At 40.3% G+C, this 24,098-nt stretch overlaps 1 protein-coding gene across 3 annotated transcripts in view; it reads left to right on the forward strand.

Annotated features, from left to right (window-relative positions):
* Positions 1–22,942, forward strand: part of Cep120 (centrosomal protein 120) — a 66,544-nt gene extending 43,602 nt beyond the window's left edge. For 2 of the 3 annotated variants that reach the window (XM_034518260.2, XM_076912647.1), the window contains 3 exons: positions 4,988–5,086; positions 15,415–15,560; positions 21,186–22,942. In XM_034518260.2, the coding sequence (XP_034374151.1) occupies positions 4,988–5,086; positions 15,415–15,560; positions 21,186–21,420 (480 nt within the window). In that variant the 3' untranslated portion in view covers positions 21,421–22,942. The remainder of the gene's footprint in view (positions 1–4,987; positions 5,087–15,414; positions 15,561–21,185) is intronic. The other variant, XM_076912646.1, reaches the window with a different exon arrangement.
* Positions 22,943–24,098: the final 1,156 nt, after the last annotated feature.

The following is a 24,098-nucleotide window of genomic DNA, read 5'->3' on the forward strand; positions in this document are numbered from 1 at the left end:
ATAAAAGCGGGATATCAAGATGACACAGTGGGAAAAGGTATCTGCTACTCAGCCTGAGAACCTGAATTCATGCTCCAGCAAAGAGAAATGACTCCTGCAAGTTTTGCTTTGGCTTCACATGTACATTCTGGTGATCACAAGCACACACACACTATCTTATAAGATTTATGTTACTGTTTTTATTTATATGTGTGTGGGAGTGTATGCCATGAATGTGAGGTCCCACAGAAGTCAGGGCGTCTGCTCCTAGAGCTGGAATTAGGTGCTAAGAACTGAATTTAGGTCCTCTGGAAAAGCCACAAATGCTCTTAACTATTGAACCATGTCTCCAGCCCCATAAAATACTGGTTTAAAAGTATGAATGTCTAACAGCCATCCAAAGGTGGGCATTTGCTGAGGTCTGAGAGGAGGACGCAGCAGTGCAGAGTGCTGTGAGAAGTATCCAGGGAGCTGCTGCTGACCCTGAGAGACGGCCCGCCTAGAGAGTGATGTGGACCAGGGAGATTGTAAAGCCTCGGCAAGGGAGGTAGGGGGTTTCTAAGTTGTGCATGTGGCAGTTACCATCTGGAGCACAGAACCATGTGACTTCTGTCTCTTCCTGACTCAGCCACTTCCTTCTGTCACAGTGGACAGCTTCTTCACTTGTATTTATTTCATATCTTTTAAACAGGATTGATAAAATGGACAAAATACTTAGCATAGAACCTGGGACACTGTCTGCATTTATTTAAATACCAGGAGTGTATTGAGAAAAATTGTTCTGTGACTGTCTCTGTCTTAGAACTAAAGCATGCTTCTAGCATTCCAGTTTTGAGTGTAAATGAAGTAAAACAACCTTTCAGTTAGTTGTTTTGTTTTGTTTTTAATTATCCCCTGTAAGTCTTTTTGGAACCAGAAGAGGGCAGAGTCTTACTCTGAAATAGTGACTGATAAAAGCATAGAAATGCTAGGCAGTGAAGCAGCATCTGCAGTGGCTCTCCTGGCTTCCAGTGTCTGCAGAAGAGCTCTTCCCTTTTCCCTTCCTTCCTTTCTTCTCTCCTTCCTTCCTTCCTTCCTTCCTTCCTTCCTTCCTTCCTTCTTTCCTTTCTTTTTAAATACAGAGACACTGTTGTAGCCATGGCTGGCCTTGAACCCAGAGATCTGAGTGCTGGGATTAAAGCTGTGTGACACCATGGCTGCCCATCTATTAATATAGCATGTCCATTTTCATCTAAAGAGTCTAACACTAAGATATAGTTTTTATAGAATCTTAATTCCTTTTACCTTTTATTATTGCAAAAGTAAATAGTTTATGGGTTTTTAAATTTTCATTTTGTGTGCATGTGTGTGTGTGTGAGAGAGAGAGAGAGAGAGAGAGAGAGAGAGAGAGAGAGAGAGAGAGAGAGAGAGAAAAAGAGCGTTAGCACAGGCACTTGAATGCCGTGGTGGTGCAGGAGTGTTAGAGGACAGCTTCAGGAGGTCAGCTTCCTCCCTCCCCTGGGTCTCCAGGGTGCTGGTCTCAATGCTGTCAGTTCTGTGCCGCCCACGCCCTGCCCTCTGAGCCATCTCATAACACCCGCACCCCAACCCCATTTTTTTCACTTTTTTTGAAACCAGGTCTTACCTTGCAAGATGGTCTAGCACATACTCTGTGGCTTAGACTGGCCCCAAACTTGGAGTGGCCATCCTTGTTGCTGAATTATGTTTGTGAGCCATTGCACCCAGCTTTGTGAGTTTTCTTTCACCTAGAAAATATTCTTTACATAGTTTGTAAATTATTAGGGCTTTAAAAACGTAAAATATGGAAAGCATTTGTTTTAATGGGGCATATAGAGCTTGAAAATTTAACATTATAAAGTATCAACATTTTAATCATGCTAAAAGTTATGTAGTATTGAATAATATTTTGGTATCTAGTGTGTCACCACTCTTAGAAAAAAAAGAGAGATAGGAAAAGAGAGAGCGAAAGTATTTATTATTCTTGGGTACTGTAAACACTGTTGCGTAGTTTCAGAGAGGACCACAAGGAGTAAATGACCATGACTAACCCAATCCAAAGAAAACCATTTGGTGTTTCATATTGTAGCAGATTCAAGACAGCCTCAGATAGAGGTGAAATCTGAGGCATGCTTTAAGATTTAGGCAAGCAGAAGAAAAGAATTGGTAGCCCAGGCAGGTGGGTGAGGATAGTTGTGGGGCACATGGCTGAGCAGTAGGGTTTTTTGTTGAATCTTGAGGACGGTTGAGCAGGAAGTACAGAGATTGTATTTTGGACCCTAGGCAAATAGCTGCAATAGATTTTTCAGTAGAGAGTGTTGGTCGCAGTTTGCAGAACTTACAGACATACTTACAACTGGATGCTAAGAGACACGTGTATAGTTGAGGTAAGAAGAGAGAAGCTGAGCTGCATACATGGAGTAGGAATAGAAAAGGGGAGTTCCTTGTCATAGGTTAGTCCAGGAATGGACTCAAGACAAAAATGAACGCTATGTCTTTGGTAGGGGGAATGGGAAGTTTGTCTTCTGCACTCTGAGTTGACTTAGGTCTTGATCTGTCTCCTTTCAGGGATATTTCTCTTAGGTCTGTGACTTTAATCATAGAACAGTGAAATCCTAAATAAAATTACAAGTACAGGTATATACCTGTACTACAAGCACTGTTGATGTAGGAGGTCAAGAGTCAAGGTCAGTTTGAAAACAGCAATGAAAGTTCTGATACTATATTGACAATTTGGAAATCTTCTATAAGAATGTGTGTCCTATAAATGAGAAGGAAGTCCCCCCACCCCATACACACACCTCAACGATATGGCTGCCTAAACAAGGCCCGAACAAAGGCAGCGTAAATAGTCATGCTAACTTAGAAGTGGAAATCTCACTGAGTCCTACCCATAGACAAAGAACCACAGGCACCCGAAGATTGCTGAGAAAGAGAGAGATAGCTTCTCCCAGGGATGAGCCCCCAAAGTACTTATGTAATACAAAATGGTCGGCTTTGGAAACTACACTTACAGCAACAGTAAGTGGATTCAGCTGATTGTTTTATGTGTTTATATGCATGTGTGTGTACGTGTGTACGTGTATATTTAACAGTAGTACAGAAAAGAGGTCATGCATTTGAGAGGGAGTCGAGGAGGCCTTGGGAGTAGATGGAGGGAGGAAAGAGAACAGAGAAGTACTGTAATTATATTTTAGGTTTTTAAAGTTTTAGTAAATAATAAAAATAATTAGGTTAAATAAAACCAAAAGAAATTTTAGTTACATGTATTATTCTAGGAATTGGGTCCACATAATTCTTTAGACTCATAAGCATCATGTCTAAAATAAAAATTAGGGATTTTTGATAGTAATGAATTTGTACTTCAGATCTGCAAGTATATTTTTAAGAATTAAATATGCAGCCGGGCAGTGGTGGCGCATGCCTTTAATCCCAGCACTTGGGAGGCAAAGGCAGGTGGATTTCTGAGTTCGAGGCCAGTCTGGTCTACAGAGTGAGTTCCAGGACAGCCAGGACTACACAGAGAAACCCTGTCTTGAAAAACCAAAAAAAAAAAAAAAAAAAGAATTAAATATGCAGAATCATGTGTGTATGTTTTAAATTAGTGTATATAACTATGAAAGAATGAATTATTTTTATATTTATGCAAACCTAGTAGAACTGCCTAGTTTTTACTGTTAGAGTGAGTCTGTTAGGCCTCATCCTTGATCTGGTCTCAGATGCAGACCTTGTCCAGGACCCATATGCATGCTCTCAAAGACTGTCTCCACTCTTCTGAAGTACGGCTTGTTGTTAAATTACCAAGTGATGTGTATGAATCACTGGGCACAAGTGGAGGGATTATCCCCAGTAATCTCAGCAATATCACTCAGCTCAAGATGCTTGAGACTGGTTGTGAAATGTCAACACATCTGAGTCCTAGCCCTGGGATTTGTAGAGCAGGAAGACCTCGACTCCAAGTGTCATATATAACTGCAGAGACTTCTGGCCTTTGTGACAGGGACTTGGCAGTCTGCTTTTCCTGTCATTTTATTTTGCTCTGAGTTTTCTAACATTCGAATTTTGTAGAGTCTTCATCTTTTGTTTTTCTATAAAACATTTGGAGTTGTATGTATGGGAAAAAAACTAAACTTGATATTAAAAAAATGAGCTAGTTCAGAGTGACAATGTTTTGCTGTAATTCGAGCAGATTATTACATTATCACTTAACAGTAAAACTGTCTCTGGCTGCATGGGTTTGTTTGGTACATGGTTTGAAGCACTAGTGAGTGCATTCCAGAACATAGCCAACTTGGCCTTAGTTCAGGCCTAACAGATTGCCTGCTGCAAGCATAAATAACCAGATTTTTAATTGAATCACTTTAGTGTTTTTCTTTATATATTTCAGGAAAGATAGAAAATAAAAGTGAGATGTGTGTTATTAAGGAACGTTATTTTTCTTCTTCTTGGGTTTATTTTAACATTCTTAAAATATTTTTTCATTTTTGACTTTGCACCTCTTAGTAAATTGCTTTTTGATAAAACACTGCACTGTTTCCAGTGTTCTGTGGTTTTGCCAAAAGTTATGAAAGTATCTCTCCAGCTCTCCTTATTACAGGCCAGAATTCCACCTAACGATAGGCCTTCCCCAGGAACGTCCGCCTGCTGAGATTGGAGGGCCAGCTGAAGTGGAATGCTAACAGTTAGAGCTGCTTTTCGTTAAAAATGAATGTATTTTTCACTCTGTGGAATATACACGTTTAAATACATTTATAGTAACTGTCTAGAGGTTAAGACTAATTCAGTTCTTTTTAGTCTAGCCTGCAAGGCAATAAAAATAATACTATATTTTAAACAAGAAAATGTTCATGTGCCATAATATTTATAGTAAATTATATAACAGCTTTAGACGATGTCATATGTCACGCTGTATAAACTCTTTTCTTAAGCCCGACTCTTTGTATATATTATCTTTCAGTGATTGCACACAGTGGTATAGTGTTTCACTTGATACGATTTTAATCACTGCTAGGTTGAGCTTGAAAGAAAGTTGGAATCTGCAACCAAGTCTAAATTGCATTACAAGCAGCAGTGGGGCCGCGCTCTGAAAGAACTTGCCAGACTCAAGCAGGTATGTGGTTGAGAGAAGACTGTCTTCCCTTCACAGCTTTGTAAGTTTCATGTTTGATACTCCTATGTTAGAAATCTGCACTGGCATCTCCAGTGCTGTGTTCTAAGATCAGAGGCTTTGGGTTTATTTTTTAATGTGTTTTGTTTAATTTGTTTAATATGACTTAGGGATGATGTCTGAAGGGCAGGCAATGTTTCCGATGGACCTCTGGAGTCATTAGAATATTAATAGTAAATCTGGTTGTGATGTAGCAACCGAGTAGGGAAAATGTAGTCACTGCCGTGGTTATTGCAAAGAATCGTTAAGTGAGGAAGCATAATCTCTTCTTAGATACAGGAGGCTGCATTTTAAAGGTCATTTCCAGAACAGAGCCTGGAACTGTAGCAATAGAAATGAAACATGATCCTTGTAAAGATGATGCCAAGGGCTCAGCCAGAGATTCTGGGAAGGCTTTCCAGTTTGAGACATACAATGTAAGAAGCTAATGGAGCCAAGAATGCAGTGCATACCTGTAATCCCAACATTCTGGAGGTTGAGGCAGGAGGGTTGCAATGAGTTTGAGGTCAGTCTGGATTACATAGTAAGTTCCAGGCCAGCCAGAATTTCATAACAAGACCCTCTCTTAACTGGAGCAGAGGAAGGAAATGAGATTTGCAAATGTGAGTGGGCATTTTAGGTTTTAGATTTAGAAATGTGCATCTTTTTGGAATGAGATTGACCTCAAGTGATGAAGTAGGCAAAGGAGCAATCTGAAGCTGTGTAGGCTAGAGTTTGGAGTTCTTGCTTGAGGTGAGTAGCATATATTAGAGAAGAATTTCAGTGATGATGGTATAGTGGGGTTTTTAATTCTATAATCCCTAGATAGCAGATGAAGAACTGGACTGACTGTTGTCATGTGATGTGTGCTCACAGAGACACCAAGTGATAGGACTTAGACTGAAGCGTGATCGAGCTCTTCCTGTTGCAGTTTCAGTGCCTAGATGACAAGACTTTCCCACAACAGCCCTGGAGCAGAAGTGAGAAGTTGGCATGGCCTAGTAGAAAACATGGTGTCATTGCCTGCTAGAGAGAGTAGTGCTGAGGAGAACTGACTGTTTTTGAGGAAGAAACAGCTAGACTTTATAAAGTCATAATGCTAAGATACGATGGTTTCATATAGAAGCATTGGGGGGACTTGTGGAGCAGGGAGCCAGGAGAGTGGGGACAGAAGTAGATAATAGCATGCTACTTCTGAAAGGGCCTCTCCCTGAGCTGCCCAGACTGCTGTTGAATTTACAATGCTCCTGCCTCAGTCTCCTCTAAGTAGTTGAGATGTAGGCATAAGCCACTGCATCTGGCTGAGGTAGGTTTTAAAAGTAAGAAAAGGTGGGAACAGAAGCTCAAGGATCCAAGGTTTCCCTTGACTGTGTGGCTAGTACAGGGTCAGCCTAGACCAAGAGAGACCCAGTCTTAGAGGGAAAGGCTGTGGTGTGTGTCTTCTTGGAGGTGGATCAGTGGGTAACATGCCTGCCAAGCAGCATGGCAGCCTGAACTTGAGCACCAGTACTCATCTAAAATAGACCAGGTGCTGCTGCGGGGTGCCTGTCATCCTGGCACTGGAGAAGCTCTTACAGAAGGCTCTTGGTGCTTCCTGAACAGCTAGTCTATCCAAGTTGGCAAGCTCAGGTCCCTTTGAGACTCTGTCCCAAAGAAATATGATGGAGAAGATTGAGGAAGGCACTGGTGTCAACCCCCGGTCTCACTGGCATGCATGCAGGAAAACACTCTGAAGGAACAAAGCGACTCCAAGGAAGGGATTATGAAGTCAATCTCCCCACCCCAAAATTTCTCTTAGCCAATTCTACTTCCTCACATCTTGGTATCCTGTGGATTTTCTCATTTACCCTATTTCCTATTTGTTCTTCCTTTCTGTACATTTTTACCCTCTGTCTCAAAAAAAAAAAGTAATGTTTATTATTTGTTCTAATAAGAGAGGGTATCACTTTTAGATTTTTTCTTTCTCTTGAATTGCTATAAATTTATTAAGGAAATAAACTGTTGAATTAATACTTCTCTAGAACTTACAGTCCATTAAAGGAACTGAGAGCGACAGGACTTGGGTGATGGCACATTGGGTAACCATACTCACGATGCATGTGAGGACCTGAGTTCACTTCCTGTGTGGCCATGTGTGCTAGGAATCCCAGCTTTGGAGGAAGGAGATAAGTCCATCCTCGGAATTTGGTGGCTGGCAAGCCTAACCAAAACATCGATCTCTGCTAGTTCAGCAAAATACCTTGTCTCAACTTAGTAAGGAAAGAACTCACTTCCCAGTGTCCTGCTCTGCTCTCCTCATGTGCATGCATAGACATGGGTGTCTTCTCACATGTATACATCACACACATGCACACACACTAAATATTAATTTAAAACTAGCAGTCTGAATGAATGCAGTGTATTCTTAGTGCTTTCTTACTTTGGACTAACTTTATCCTTTATCCTGTAAACTTTTTGCTTTAGAAACATTATAAACAAGTTTTGAGGTCACTAGGAACCTTTGATGTTTTGCAGGCCATACTGAGATGTGGTAATTTAAGAAGAGCAATAGCCCTTGGGGTCTTCATAGTGAATTATGCTATGCCACTAACAGTTTTTGGAAGATTAAAATTAATAACTTCATCAAATTGGCACATTTCACATGTGTGAAAATTACTTTAAAATTTTCCCCTAAAACTCTTTATTAAAAACACATTTATTTTGTGTTTGAAAATAAAATTGGAAGTGTCTCTTTGCTTTTGTTCAGAGAATTGTTTGTGCAACTTTTTGTTTAAATTGGATTAGTACCATGTTAATTTTACATTGCCTCTGGTGAATAGCCACGAGGCTATAATCTCTGCCAGTAATTTGTCACATTGAGTCCCTCTGGAGGGCCATAGAAAACATTTGTGTAGTGCGGATTAGACGGTGAAAGCTGTATCTTAGATTGTTAATAAATGGCAATGACAAAACCCAGCTGGTATGGCTTGGAAATGAGATCTAATGCCTGGTGCCCGTTGCCAGAACAATGTTTAAAGAGGGCTCTCCATCACTCAGAGGCAACCTAGTATAGTCAATTTATGAATTAAAAAATTATAACCTTCTGATAGTTTAAAAGAAAACTTTCCTTTTCATTCTCAGCCTCAACCCAACTTGTAAGTTCTCTAAAGTTTTTTAATAACTGATGGCAACAACTGTAATAAATAAATAAATAAACAAATAAATAAATAAGGCGTGAAATGAGCCCCAATTTAGAAAACAAGGAAACAATACTGTTATATTTTGGGTTTAGAATCTTGGGTATTCAGACTACTTGTTTGATATGCAGGGGCAGATTTAGTTTCCTTTTTCCTCTTTGTGAAAACATGCTGTAGAAATATTTTTAAACAATACCTAAATAAATGCTTGAATGATAACAAATATCTAAGATTGTCTGCACTGCTCTTCACATTCTAAATGAGAACACTAACCAAAGCCCCTTCTAGAATGTAGATCTGCAAGCAGAATAAAAGCTGCATTGTTTAAAAATAAATGAATCATGCTATAAAGCATGAATTAGTCATAAAAATGTAACATCTTCACTATGTTACATACTTTAAAACTCTGTATATTTGTTCTCAGGACAGGAAACAGAACTAAGACTTTATTTAGTAGCATGTGGGTCCCTTACCATATTTGTGCACAGTAGATGTATTTAAAACTAAGCCAATATATTTAGCTAAAGCTACACAGACTTCATCGGCTGACATCAGCACTATCTTGTCCAGCCTCCTGCTTATCCACTCAGAGTAATTAATTTGATTAATTTATAAGTAATTTAGCCAAGGATGAGGATGTAAATCTTTGTTTAAGAAAACAGTTGGAGGTCCAAGTCTTAGTTAAAAACTGTGTCTTGAAACCATCCAGGCCCTCCTACTGGCTTGTCAGCTCTGGGTTATTTTCAGAAAACTGGACTTGAGTTCCTTCCTTTAGTTCTGCGTTTTTCCCACAGACTTGGATGGTATGTGTGAGTGGGAGAGTAAGTAGTGGCCACTTTGTAGCAGCTGTTTAGTCTACTGTATGCGTGTTTACATCTCCTTTCTGGATTTATAGGCAGCCAGGGCAAAATAAAGATTATACTCACTTGATTGAGGAGCCTTTAACCCAGAGCACCTGGCAAGGGAAAGCATTTGCCCTGGCCCTTGTTTTTGCACACATATGTAATTACTAACAATATGGTATACTTGCTTTAAAAGTCAAGGCGTTTAAAAGATTTCTCTGGTATGCTTTAGAATAAAAATATGTCAAGTTTGGGGAATATGTTAAGTTCATTTTATAAAGCAGCCTAAAGTTAAATAATCAATTTCTGTTCTTTTTTTCTCTTATAGTCATACTTTTTCTCATTACTTAAAAACAATGCAAATGTTTCCAGTTGTAGTGGTACACCTTTGTAATCCCAGGGTTCAGGAGTTAGAGGCGACAGGACCAGTTACCGCAAGTGCCAGACTAGACAGGACTTCACAGTAAGAACACTGACTCCAAAAACTGTAGATGTAGTATTGTATAATATAATATTGTATAATATAGATATAGAACATAACATTCTTACCTCCTTCCCAACTAGAGACAATCATTTACTGCACTTTTGCTTAGATAGTTTTCTTTTTTTAAAAATAACTTACCTAAAGAATACACTTATGGATAGGTATGCACACCCAGGTGTGCACCCATGAAGGCCCACACAAAGGTCACAGAAACTTCTCAGTTGTTCTCTAGTGAAGCAGGACCTCTCAGTTAACTTGGTGCCCACCAGCTGGCTAGCCTGTCTCCAACCTCCCAGTACTGTGGTATAGATGCACACCACCATTAGTCCCTGGCATTTACCGTAGGCCATGGGAATGCCAGTACACTTCCTTTAGGCTTATGCAGAAGCACTTTCCACACCAGGCTTCTCCCCAACCCGTTATCTTTAAACTGTACCTGCTTGCTTTCCACTAAATACCATTATTCTGAGTCTTTTCTTTGTAATTTCAGCACATAAGATATTTTTAAAAATGTCCAGGAAAGCCTGTGGTAATCTCAAGTCCGTGTAAGGATGGAGCAGGAAGAATGAATACAAGGCCAGCCTGGGCAAGCTGGTGAGACCTTGCGTCAGTGTGTGGGCCTGTCTGCAGGCTGTGGGGAAAGTGATAGAGCAGCACAGCCACCCCACTCCACCCCACCCCACCCGACCCCCTTCAGTGCACGGGCATTCGTCTACAAAACCAGTAAAGAGAGCTGGGAACAAACGGTAAACTGGTGGCCTCACATGTTTGAGCGTCCATATTCAGTGCCTACTTAGCACTGGGCAATTTTAAAATTCTAAAAACATGTTTTACTCTCTAGATACATGGAGTAGTATTTCATGAAAGTGTTCCACATTTATGTAGGTTTTATATGCAATCTTTAGTAAAACTGCTTTTTACAGGTTTCCCTATAGTAAGGCAGTCCTAAACAGTTCTCACACAATTAACAGTTTTCAGATGTTTATATCCAAAAACAAAATTTCAGATACTAGAATACATTCACTTTCTTTTTTAAGTTTTACTAAATGTTGCTCACTGATTTCCTGAAGTGGTTGTGCTAATTTTACGTTTCCAGCAGTCATACAGAGCTGCAGGTGTGGCCTGGGGAGAGACTTGCCTAGTGTGTATGGCACAAGGCCCAGGACCACGGAAACCAGCACAAACGATAGCACAGGATAGCTCCTCTTCTTCACAATCTTGCCAGTGATTGCCTACTATTAGACGTTTTAAAATTCTGATTTGATAAGGTTGAAATAGTAGTATTGAGTGACTTTAATTTTTCACTCTCCAGCTCACTCATGACTTTTAGCATCCTCTTTATAGACTTATCGGCCACAGCAATCCTCATCAGTGGGAAACCTGGTTGTCATTTGTTCAACAGAAATCTTTCAAGGAGTATTGTAGATTTTAGAGTAATCAAACAAGTCTGAAATGGTATGATTCCTGTAGTCTAGAGAATAATTGACACAATGGAGGAACTGTTAGAGAAACAATACTCTGACTTGGGAATTCTGGGAAGTATTGCAAGGCAAATTAAGAACTAAAACTCATTTGTTGAAGATGGACTAACAGCTGACTATAAACAACGGAAGTAGGGTATGGCAACTGGAACATGGGTCAGTAAAAGTATTCAGATGGAAAATAAGGCTAGGAATTGCAGCAAAGAGAGCATAGCATATAGGTAGGGGCTGGGGAGATAGCTTCTTGTGCAAGCATGAAGACCTAGTCCCTGGCACCTATCAAAGGTAGGTGTGTCCACATGCATCTGTCACCCCAGCTCTAGAAAATGATGGAGAGATGATCACATCTCCCAAGTCAGGTGAAAACGTTTCTTAAGGTGGAAAGCAATAAAAGACAACACCAGCATCATCCTCTGGCTTCTATACATGCAGACGCACATGCACACACACGCACTAAGATCAAGTTTGAGACTACATATGTAATTTAAGAAGTTTGAAACACATGTAAATTACAAACTCATGACAAAACAATACAAATGTGAAGTAACACAGTTCAAGTATATGAGCTATATTTTGCTTTCTATAAGATTGTCACAGTCCTAATTCATACTGGGTTTTGTTAAGTAAACATCTTATATCTCAGAAGAAGCTGAAGGAAATTTGACATGAAAGAGTTGATTAAAAGATAATAAACAAAACAAATGAAAAGACTAGAAAATGGTACAGAGGAAAGATGGAAATCTACACACTCCAGGTTGCTTTAAAACCAACCGAGCTAAGTGCTTCTGTAGAGAAAATATGAATAAGCCCACATTCCAAAGAGCCCAACAGTGTGCGCTATAAAGAACAGACCTTCTCTGTAGATTTGACTTAGCATAGCAGTAAGTCCTGACTCAGGAAGCATCCCTGGGGCAGCTTTCACAGTTATGGTCAGATTAATAGAGTGAGGGAGGATGTACTCATCACACAATACAGGTGTGTATAAAAGCTTAAACAAAACCAAGACAGTTGGATGCCTATGTGGATCTGATGACATGACCACAAATGAAGATTCACACACTGCAGGTGACCACTGGCTTCTCCAGAACCAACCCTGCAGGTGACCACTGGTGTATAGAGAACAAACACTTCCTTGAAAGATTCCACAGTTTCTGATACACAGAAAGCATTTTGTCAAATCGTGCAGAAACTACATTAAACCACAGTTGGACACATTTCAGAAGATTGTACATTAGGATATGTCCTACTTGCAGGGATACTGAAGTGTAAATTATTAAAATTTAACAACATGGGACTTTTTTTTAGTAGTTTATTTCTAATAACCATTGTAAAAGTCAAGACCATGTGAGATTAGGAAATATTTGAACTCAACATAATAAAATGCAATATATCAGAGCAGGAAATTGGGGTGGGAGGATTGTGCTTAGAGAGGAATCTCACCATAGCCGCATTACAAAATAAGAAAAGAAAAATGTATCTTGTAGGCAGAGCGTGGGAGATAGCTCATTCAGTCAAGTGCCTCCCATGCATGAGGACCTAAGTTTGAACTCCATTACCCACGTAAAAACCTGACATGGTAGCTTATGCTGCTAATCCCAGCACTGGGAGGCAGAGGCAGAGACAGGCAGATATCCTTGGCCCACACCAACCAGATAGATCTGCTTATCAGTGAGCCCCAAGCCTCAGTATGAGCTCAAAAAACAAGGCGCCTGAAGAGCACCTGAGGTTTACCTCTGGCCTCCACATGCAAGCATACGTGCATACCCACACAAAAACCAAAAGTTGTTTCTTTGAGAGGAAGCCTTTGGAAGAGAGACACCCTTTTAAATATCAGAATATTCAAGGGAGAGAGGACTCGGGATCCTACCAGCATGTGAAAAGACTAGGATGATACAAATAAGTGAGTTTGATTACCTACTAAAGTGACTCCGAAGTTAAAAAGTAATTGTACAGCAATTGTAATGGATAATATATAAAAAAATACCTGACTCAAATAATTGAATTTACATAAATAGTATAGGAAGAAATAACCCTAACCCTACAGACTATTTAAAAAAAAATTTTAAATAAGAGACCAGCATAGTAACCATGATTCTAAATCTTAAAATTAATCTATAGATTCAGTAATAAGGAAATTACAAGTGCAAAACTAGTTAGTCTCAAACAGGCCCAAAACCTGGAAGGGTTGTTCACTAGACAAGGTAGTTACTTAGTACCATAGATACATAAGGAGAGCAAGGCAAGGCGGTCCATACCTTTAATCCTGTCATGCACAAGACATCCTACCCACATGGGAGCCAACACTGCCCTTGTTCTCACATTGTACACAAGCCAGTTGTTCACACACTGATCTAAGTAGCCCCAGGCTGGAGAAACTGCCCAGCGGTGGAGAATACTCACTGCTGGTGCAGGAGTTTGGTTCCTAGCACCCACGTCAGGTGCCTCATAGCAGCGCGTGCTCTAACTTAGGAGTTCCAGCGCCCTGCCCTGGCCTCCATGACCAGCTGCACACACACACACTAAACTTAAAACAGCATCCTCAAGGCTGACATGGGTTAAAAATAAAATGAAAGGCATAGAAGGCCAGCTAGAAAGGAATTGATGGAGCCATGCGGGCTGTTTCTGTTCATCCTGAAACACATGGGGTGAAAGGACGAAACAAAGAATGATGGGAGATCTTGAACTGTGACACCAGTAAGAAAAGATAAACAGGTATAGAGAGAAAAAACCTTGAGTTTTCATAAAAACTTTGCTGATAAGCATATCCAAATGCCATTAAAATGTATTGAGACTTGTTTGGGAAAAGATGCAAAATAAAATCAGGACAAACCACAATGTGATGTATCAGAACTGTTTTTAAAAAGGAGAAAAAATTACCAAGTGTTGTTCAGAATTACAGGGCCTAGGAACTTTGACAATAACCATTCAGTGATGGGCTGCCTTGCACACAGTCTGGCAATATTTTCTAATTCTGCAGTTGTGCTTTCTGACCCAGCAGCTTGAGTCTTAGGTATAGAGCTAGGTAAAATGCATCCTAATGTGTTCGGAGGGCGTGCATGTTAACATTGGCAGTATTTATAATGTGAAGTTGGAAGCTGCCCAAGTGGTCCTCAGCTGTGCGTAAACTGCGAATTAGCTGAGTGGAAGGTTGTGCATTACTGCCAGTGACAAGCTGTACAGGGCAATACACATGACTCAGGTCAGTGTCAGAGAAAGAAGCCCAACCCAGAGTAATCTGGACTTCACGTTTCTACACAGAACTCAGTACACTCAGCATACTCACGCCTGGTGTTAGAGTTAAGGTAGTGGTTACCTGTGGACAGTGTAGGGGCTAGTGACTGAGGAGACAGGGAAGCAGACTCTGTAACTTTTTCTTTACCCGGATGGTAGTTATGGGAGTGGGTCACATTGTAACAGTATAGCAAAATATCCCTTGTGTTTGACCAGTGTTTTATTTGCTGTAATCTAAAAATAATTTACTTAGTTAAAAAAAAAAATCATGAGCTGGGCATAGTAGCACACACCTTTAATCCTAGCACTCGGGAGGCAGAAGCAGGCCGATGTCTGAGTTCCAGGCCTGTCAGGAACAATGAAACGGTACAGACAAAGAGATGCCACCTGTTGCCCCTGCTGTCCTAAGGAAAGAATAGTCCTTGTCTGTAGAGCAATATATGGGTGAACTTGGAAGTTTCATGTTACATAGTAGGAGGTCTTACTGCAGCACTGTCATGATAGAGTCTCTCTTACAAGGCATGGAATATCTTCTGCCTATAGAGTGTTACATTTATTTTAGAAACTTTTATCTACTTCTATGGAGGAATTGTTAATTTTTAAATGCAAGTTAAGGTATATCATTTGATCACATTTTTATTTATTTATTTATTTTTTAAAGATTATGTACTTAGATTTTCGTATGAGCCTAGAGAAGAGAAAACTTTATCAGCTAAACTGGTTAGGATTATTGCTCAGAGACTGTTGATTTTTTGTAGGCACACTGGTGTGTAGATGAGGCTCTTAGATGCTTGCAGACGCAGGCCCTTCTGTGATTCTTTATGTTGGCAAGTGGCTGTCCCTGCCTTCACATTCCTTTATACTGTAACTGTTGAGCAAGCCTCAGTCCTCATGAGTTAGGACATCAAAAGGAGAGAAAGATAAAAAAGATAATTAGGAGAAAAGTTGAGCGTTTCTAAGTTTCATTTGGTCCGGAATTGGCAGCATATCACTCTGTCCCAAGTTGTGTCCATAAGTCAGAGTCCTATGAGATGGGCATTCTTACAGTGGTACATGCCAGCTTCTCTGTTTCTTTAAGAGGGAGCAAGAAAGTCAAATGGCTCGCCTTAAAAAACAGCAGGAGGAGTTGGAGCAGATGCGGCTGCGTTACCTGGCTGCTGAGGAGAAAGACACAGTGAGAACTGAGCAACAGGAGCTGCTGGACATACGGAACGAACTGAACAGGTACTGTCCTGAGGATGGCTCCTTCTCCAAACACAGGTCGAATGTGCAGCTTTTTAAGTTGGTCTTCCCTAAACTAAGGGTACAGTGTCCAATCATTCAAAGATAGGTAAGACAAATACACATATATACTTGTTGATATAAGTCATGTTAAAAAGTAAGATTTATTTTTGTATGATTACAAATTTGATAGATAAAATTAAAAAATTGATCCTCACTTACCAAAATAGTATTTAACACATAGCGTACTGCTTTTTAAATTGTTTTATTTTATAGAGATTTGTTTTATTACTTTTATTTATATGTATGTCTGTGTTTGTGCATGTTTCTGCCATGTATGTGAGTTCCAGTGTAAACCAGATACGAATATTGGTTTCCCTAGAGCTGGAGTTAGAGGCAGTTGTGAGCCACCCAACATGGGTGCTGGGAATTGAACTCAGACCTTCTAGAAGAGCAGCAAGTGCTCTTAACCACTGATCCGTCTCTTCAGCTCCTTTAAAATGTTTTATATGACAGCACATTTTGGAAGGTATGGATCATGTTATTTTCTTAAAGGACAGTGCCATCCAAGCTTATAATATTGGATTTGTCCAATATGTGTTTGTTGAAGAGAATAATAGTACATATTTAGCCCTTAAGCACGGCCTAGAGATGACCTTTACAATTGACATTCAGTGAACTTCTAAGTTCTCTTAACTGTTGGACTCTGGGCCTACATTATGTTGTCACTGCATATTTTTATACATGGAGCTACCATAGAATATCAGATAGATACACAGTGGGCATAAACTGCACCATGCTCCTGGAAGCCACCTGTGGAAGCCAAAATGGGAAAGTATTTGGAGATGAAGTCTTTAGCTGACAGGAGAGAGTGGAGCCTTCACAAGGGGATTCTGCTTATCTAAGAATGTTGCTGGATATTTAATTACACTGTAAACCCTGAGGTTATATTATTTACTGAGAAACAACAACAACAACAAAAAAACTGTTCCTAGTTGTAGTGTGGCTCAGCCCTTAGCACACGATTTTTTAATCTCAAGCAGTGAAAGTATGTAGAAGGAATCACCCATGTATAAAGTGATATGTAATTGAGTGGCAGACAAAGTGATGAATCAGAGAAAGATTGACAGACTAGGATATGCCCACCTCTCATAAGAAGAGAGAGGAAAGGAAAGCTACTTAAGAGAGAGCAACACAGAGAAAGGAGAAGATAGCTTTCCTGGGACAGTTGTAGAGAGACGGGTTGCAGAGAGAGAACAAACTAGACACAGCTGAAAACAGAATGACCCAGAGAATGAGAAGGAGCCAGAAGATAAGAACAGATTGCCAGAGTTAGGTTGAGGCCAAGCAGAACAATACAGGAGAAGCCAGATTGGATCCGTTAGTGTGGAGAGAAGTTTGAGCCAGAACAGGTGAGTAAACCAGCCAGCAAGAGTTCAGAAAGAGCTAGAAAGTATGAGCGTATTCAGCAGTAATCTCAGGGGCTGAAAACATTCTAGGCCTAGATAAGATTGTCCGGAGGCTGGAAGTTTCCAGGCCTAGGTTAGCAGATGGAGGCAGTAAGCCTCAGAGACGATGATTATGTCAGGTGACTAAAAGTTACTGTTACCTAAGAGAGACAGCGGGAACACACTCTCTTCCCCTTCTTATGTGAGGAGAGAGAAAGAGGGGGACTGTGCCAGCACCCTATCTTGGACCCACTAGAACCGTGAATAACTCATTCTTTGAGCTACCCAGTCTGTCCTGTTTTGCTCTGGCAGCCCAAGCCTGCTATAAGTGTGCTGTGCCCTTAAAAATGTGCTTGTCCCATGAATAAATGAAGTGAAACGTTTCCTTTCAAAATCACTGTCTAAAAAACTATACAGTAGACACTCAAATAGCAGAGTCCTAAACATTGTAGATTAGACATAGTAAGAAATTATCAATCAATAAAATTGAACAATTAAACACTATACTGTAATAAAAGTTCTGTGAACATTGGGCCTCTGTCAAAATATCTTGTACTTCTGCTTCTCGTGATGACATGGAACCTGATAGGTAAGTGGGCTACTGTGACAGGTCATTTGAACACATGCCCTCAGATGCTGTGATAGTCCCATCACAATTGAGACTAACAGACAGAAAGCAAATACATCAGAAAAAGGCTGATGGATGACCTGGGCAGATCTACTGGACAGCCTGAGACTTCAGCACAGAAGCACAGCCTCTTCAGTCAGAGGGCATGTGCTTTAAAACTTAGGACTTACTTATCTGGGGGCATTTTCCATCTAATACTTTTGGACTATGGAATACTATGGGTTAGTTGAAACCACAGAAAGAGGCCCAGGACAGGGTGTGGTAGCTTTGTGTACAGACACTGCTTAGTGATTCCTAGCATGAAACGGCTGATGTTAAGATTAAGGTGAAAACAGTGTTCCAGGTAAGGCAGGGGAGCACTGAGGTTAAAAATCGTTTCTAGAATCCTAGTGAGCTCAGGCTTTGTGATATTAGCTATGTGGAAGTCTTTCTCTTTAATCTTGTCCTCATCTTTAATCTCATTTCCAGTCTTACTGAGTGAGTTGCTTTGAATTTTTTAAAAAGATAAGACAGGCATATAAATCATTTAAAACAATCCCTGGTTTAGTAGGGTTTAATTAAAGTTATTCTAATATGAATAACTAAATAAATTTCTTATATATTAATTCTAAGTTACCGTTAATCAGTATTAACAGTTATCCTCAAATAGTCTCACAAAATCAAACTTCCAAGTATTAAATGCTATCAATGAAACACCAACTCAATTAAAAAAACAAAACAAAATAAAAAACGTTAGCATGAAGAATCCTTGGTAGAGGCTAGAGAGATGGCTTATCAGTTAAAAGTATTGTCTGTTCTTCCAGAGGTCCTGAGTTCAATTCCCAGCAACCACATGATGGTTCATTACCATCTAGAACATGATCTGATGCCCTCATGCAGATAAGCACTCATATACGGAAAATAAATCCTTAAGAAAAGAATCTTTGGTAGAATGTTTAATAACTATTTGATGTCTGCAACACTGTAAACTTGGAAACCACAAAACAATGAGTTAGATCATGATCTCATTCAGACCTGGCTGTCCCAACTAACACAGAAACCAAATGCATGCTGTGCATTCAGGTCTCTTGATTGCCTAGAGAAAGATGAAAGGTGCCTGTCAACCTGTGCATCATACACAAGTGGGTCTTAGTGTCATCATACACCGTGACTGAGAGCTGAACTAGTGAGATGGCATACATTTTGTCCTCTGTAAGTTAGAAGAACCACCACTGTGTGATAGGAAAGACACAGAAACAGTTCACACCGAGAAGCCATCCACAGCTGCTCTTACCACTGTGGCTCTGCTGCCAAAGAGTTGGTGCTGCTAAGGACTGTCACAGGCACTGTGTATTTGCTGCAGAAACTGTCTCTGGTGTTCTCACCAGTGTGTGATGTCCTTTAAAGGAAATTAGATACCTAGACATTTTCAGTGCACTGGGACCATTCTAGCAAAACATGATTTATCGTAGCATCCAGATGACTAGGAGAGCTGGGATGTATTGAACATGGAGAAGAATACCCTTGGGAAAGTTGTCTGAAAATATCTGGAGGACTGTCATATTAAAAGGAGTGTTTTTCCACTCCTTTTGGGGTGGAAAAACAAACAGCATTAGGAGGATTAAGAGGCATACTCAGATCACACAACAAGGACCTTTCTAGCAGCAGTCCTGTGGACTCTGAGGGAGGAAGCAAGTGAGGAACACAGTGTTTGTCAGGCATTGTTATCAAAGCTTCCTGTTGGAATTCTGAGGGCTCACTTAGCTACCAAGTTTAAATGTTCTATTGTGATCATAACAATTCAGTAAGTACTTGATAGAGGTGATATACTTGTATAAAAATACATTTTTCCTCCTTATATAACCAAATAATTTTAAAAGGGACATGATTAAACCTGTTGGTCTATAGTTTGGCACCATGGATCATGAATTTGCTTAGAAGGTCCCTTCATCCTAGGTAGCTATGATAATTAACGTATGGAAGGAAGGGAGACAGCTAAATGGATAAAAAGTGCTTGCCCTGCAAGCATTCGGACCTGAGTTCAAATCCCAAGAATGCACAGTAGTGTACATCACTTATCCCAGTGCTCTTGCTCCTGTAGAGAAATAGGAGGAGGAAACAAGAAAATTTGCAGAAGGTTGCAGGTCAGCTAGCCTGGCATACACCACAGAGTAACAGCAAAGAGGTTCTTTCTCAAAGTGGAAGGGCGGACTGATACCTGACGTTGGCCTCTGCCCTCTGCACATCTACTTTAGCATGTGTGAATGTGTTCTCTCTCCATATCCTCACAGTGCCCAAACACCATCTGCTCCTATCTCCCTCCAGACGAGCTCATCAAAATTATGACCAGGAGACACACAGACCAAATCTTTGCACCTCATGGCCTCTGGGCCAGGCTTCCGTGTTCAGAAGCTGTACTTTCCTCAAAGGAATTAGAGGAACTAGAAGTAATTAGAGAGACAAGCTCTTTCACAGGGTGCACTTTCCCTTTTGATTTACTATGTGTGATGTACGATGAGTAAATTTAAAGAAAATACTGTGTCCAAATAGCAGAGATACTGTGTTCAAACACCTTGAGGTAAACAGTAAAGGATGGTTAAATGATGGCACGTCTAGCTGATGGAGCACTGAGGTGATCAAAGTCAAAGAGTCGGACATAGCACTGCCTATTGGGCATCACTGAAAACTCAGGGCTGCAGAGACAGACAGCCTTGTGCTTAAAGTGTGCACTGCTCTTCCAGCAGACCAGAGTTTGGTTCCCAGCACTTACGTCACGTGACCCACAACTCTGTCCCTCCAGTACGGACACCTGATGGCAGCTAAGCTTGTGTGAACATCCCACACACATTACATATAATTAAAAATAAATTGTTAGCTGGGTGATGGTGGCACATAACTTTAATCCCAGCACTCAGCAGGCAGAGGCAAGTGAATCTGTTAGTTCAAGGCCGGCCTGGTCTACAGAGTGAGTTCTAGGACAGCCAGGGCTACACAGAAAAACTCTGTCTCAACCAATAAACAAACAAATAAATCTTTAAAAAAATTTAAGTATTTATATACTTAACATATAACTAGTATTTATAATTAATAATAATAAAGATGCATATATATGCATGTTAATTTAAAGCAAAATATTCATTTTCCAGTTTCTGTGTTTGGTGCTTTTTTAATTTTTTTTTTTTAAGTGACAGGAACTGAACCAAAAGACTTAAGTGACAGACAAGTGCTGTCCTACTGATAGTGAGTGAGCTGTGTCCTGCCCCTGGCTTTTGTGTTGGAAACTGTCTTGTACAGCCCAGCTGGCCTGGACTTTGTGGTCTTCCTGCCTCGCTCCCATATGCTGTGCTAAGGGGTCTGTTGTACTGTGCCTTACCGTTTGCATGCATTTTGTAAGTACATACACAGGTTGTGCTTTTATAAATATATCGCTTTTATCAGGTGGTAATTATTGGTTTTTGATTTCTTAAAAAAAAACCTAGTAAAACTTATGAATTGTCTTATTTTTAAATAGTGCTATTAAGAGTCAAAATAGTATTTTGTCTGCTACAGTGGCATTTGTTCTTCATTTCTCAGGTTAAGGCAGCAAGAACAGAAACAGTCCCAGGACTGCAGAGAGATTGCAAGTGGGAAGCTGGGCAGCCCGCGGGGCTCTGGGCTGGAGGAAGGCCTGGATGACTACCTGACGCGTCTGATAGAGGAGAGGGACACTCTGATGAGAACGGGGGTCTACAACCATGAGGACCGCATCATAAGTGAACTCGACCGGCAGATCAGGGAGGTTTTGACAAAAAACAGTGCCAGTGATTAAAAGCACGGGGAGGCTTTGCAGGTACTCTCGGTCTGCAGTTTGAATTTTTTGTAAAATCCTCAGAAGCAAGGAAAATGCCTACTTTGGAATGCTCTTTTTAATTTTTTATAAGCTGAATTTTGTATGTTACTGTACATAGTATTTATTTGATTTTACTTACGCTACCTCTCCAATGCTGCTTTCATTTGTAATTGTATTTTATATGCTCATTTAAAATGACTTTTCAGTGTTCTTCAGTTTAAAATCTGTTGTTTGACTTTAAAAACAGCCCTTCACAACTTGTTCCAGGAGAACTGGCCACAGTAGTTCCCAGTATATAATTTTTTATGTTGAGCCAAAAGAGAATGTATTGCACTTTAAAAATGCTGTGCCCTGTTCCCTTTGATTGTAGATATCTTCAAGTTGAAGCTAATTATAAGTGTAGCCATTTTTTTAAAAGCATTTATACGACCAGTCTTTTTTCCTCAACCTGTGGTATTTGCAAATGACAACTTTGAAAATAAAGCAGTCTCAGGCAGAGAATCTGTGTGACATGTTGGCTGACAAATTAGTCATTGCTTAAACACAGTTCATGCAGATTAAAAACAAATCAAATTCCAGATTTCATTGGGCTCCATTTTAAGAACATGAGAAAATAGCTTGGTCTGATCACAGCCCCTGCTCACAACTGTATGAGGCTTCTTGTTCTTAAAATTATAGTTGCCTTTGTTCCTCAGTGATGGCAGTACAGCTTCAGACAGACTATGGAAACACGCCTAGCGACATTAGCCGAGAACACCACGTGAAGCCGAGCTCTTCCACTCCCTCCGCGGTCAGTCTGTTCAGAGGCCCCTGAGAGGCAGTGCAGCTGTGATAGTGACTCTGCAGACCCCCGAGCTCCTTCACTCCGTGTTCTCCACCACCCATCCTCATGGCGCGCTTATCCCTATCCCTGCGTGACACTGAACAGTTCATTAGCAAACTCCCAGTTCATGCGGCATCTTAAAACATAGACAGTCAAAATTCTGATTCCCAAAACTAACAATTTAAGTGTATACTTCAGCAAGTGTGTACTAATTACCAGTAACTTCAACACATGCAAAGCAGGTTATATGGTAATGTTCATTAAGTATATTTCTTGTTTGTGAAATTAAAACCTCTATAGGCATCATATGCTTCTTTTCTTTAATTAGCAAAGTGTTTGTCTTCGAAAAGCAACTGAGCATAAATAACAGAAAGGTTGCTAGATTTGAGGGTGATGACACAGATAATCATAGCAGGGATTTGAAATATGAATTATGGTTACATGTTCCTGATTTTTTTTTTTTTGGTGACATGAATGGAGCAAAAGTATTTTTGTTTTAGAAGGTCCTGGCCCAACGCTGGTTCTTCCTCCTGTATCCTTTGAGGCCTGGAGCTTTCAAACACTAGAGGGGGCCTTAGAGTAAGGGGAAAGGACTTCTAAACTGTGTGTGTGCTTCGCCTTCGAGAAAGCCATCTTTGAGCTACTATAATTTGACAAATAAAATCCTCACTGTGTGCATCCTGAGTTCTGTGGTCTCTTTGTTTCTAAATGGAATGGTAAGGTGCCGGCCTCCTCTTGTATGTTTGTTTTTCCGGGGCTCTTCCTCCACATTTTAAATGACATAAAGTGAGAAGAAGCTAAGATGTTACATTTCACTTCATCAGCAATATGCTAGCACATTCCCGCGTGGTGCTTCACATATTCACACCGAGCTTTGTTCAGGAGCTGTCGGTGTGTGGGTGCACCTGCAGCAGCTAGTACCTGCGTCTCTGAAGCCTGGAGTTTTCACTTCTAAAGAAGACGCATGAGAGGGCTGCACTGTCTGCAAGGTCAAGCTAGCACAATGTCTGTATACACTTTGAGAATTCCTTTACAGGGCTGTCCCATTGATGCAGATACTGGTGTGTAGGCTGAGGTAAGGATGGACTGGGGTTCTGTACAAATGGAGGTTATATGATTTCCTCTACTGACTGCCCTGGTCAGATACTGATAAGAGTTCATTGGTTGTTCCAGTATGATTTGTGTATCTGTCTGAAGATACTAGAGAGTAGACTGACCTGGCTGTTACAGGAAGGATTCACCACCCCACAGCTCTGATCTCACTACCATTGCATATGGCTTCCCTTACATGATTAAAAAACAACAACAACAAAAAAAAACTTTTAAAATGGAATAGTGTATGTTTGCATGATGTGTGTGGGCTGCAGTGCACTGTGTGCTGTGAAACATGCGTGGCGGCAGAGGACAACTGTGTAGAGTCAGTAATTTTCCAGTGCCTTTACCTGGGATTGAACTCAGGTTACCAGGCTTATATGGAAAGCACCTTCATCCTCTGAGCCATCTCGTCGGTCTCCCTAACATGATTTTACTAGGTAAAGTTCATACTCCACATAAAATCATTTTGAAATAAATAATTCCATGTTTTTGTGTGTTTTATAAGGTTATGCCAGTGTCATCACTATTTAAGACTCTTTTGTTACTCTCAAAGAAAACCCCTAGACCACGCAAGTGTTTTTCCTTCTTGTCTGTGCTGACCCAAGTAACCACTAACCTGCTTTCTGCCTCGATGAGTTTGCCTCATGTAGACATGTCACATAAGAGAATCCCAAGCTTTATATTTAAAATTCAAAACAGTTAACAAGCCTAAAGTGTAAATTTTGTATAAGTAAATATT

Source organism: Arvicanthis niloticus, chromosome 14, assembly GCF_011762505.2.
Source record: "Arvicanthis niloticus isolate mArvNil1 chromosome 14, mArvNil1.pat.X, whole genome shotgun sequence".
Classification (NCBI taxonomy): domain Eukaryota; kingdom Metazoa; phylum Chordata; class Mammalia; order Rodentia; family Muridae; genus Arvicanthis; species Arvicanthis niloticus.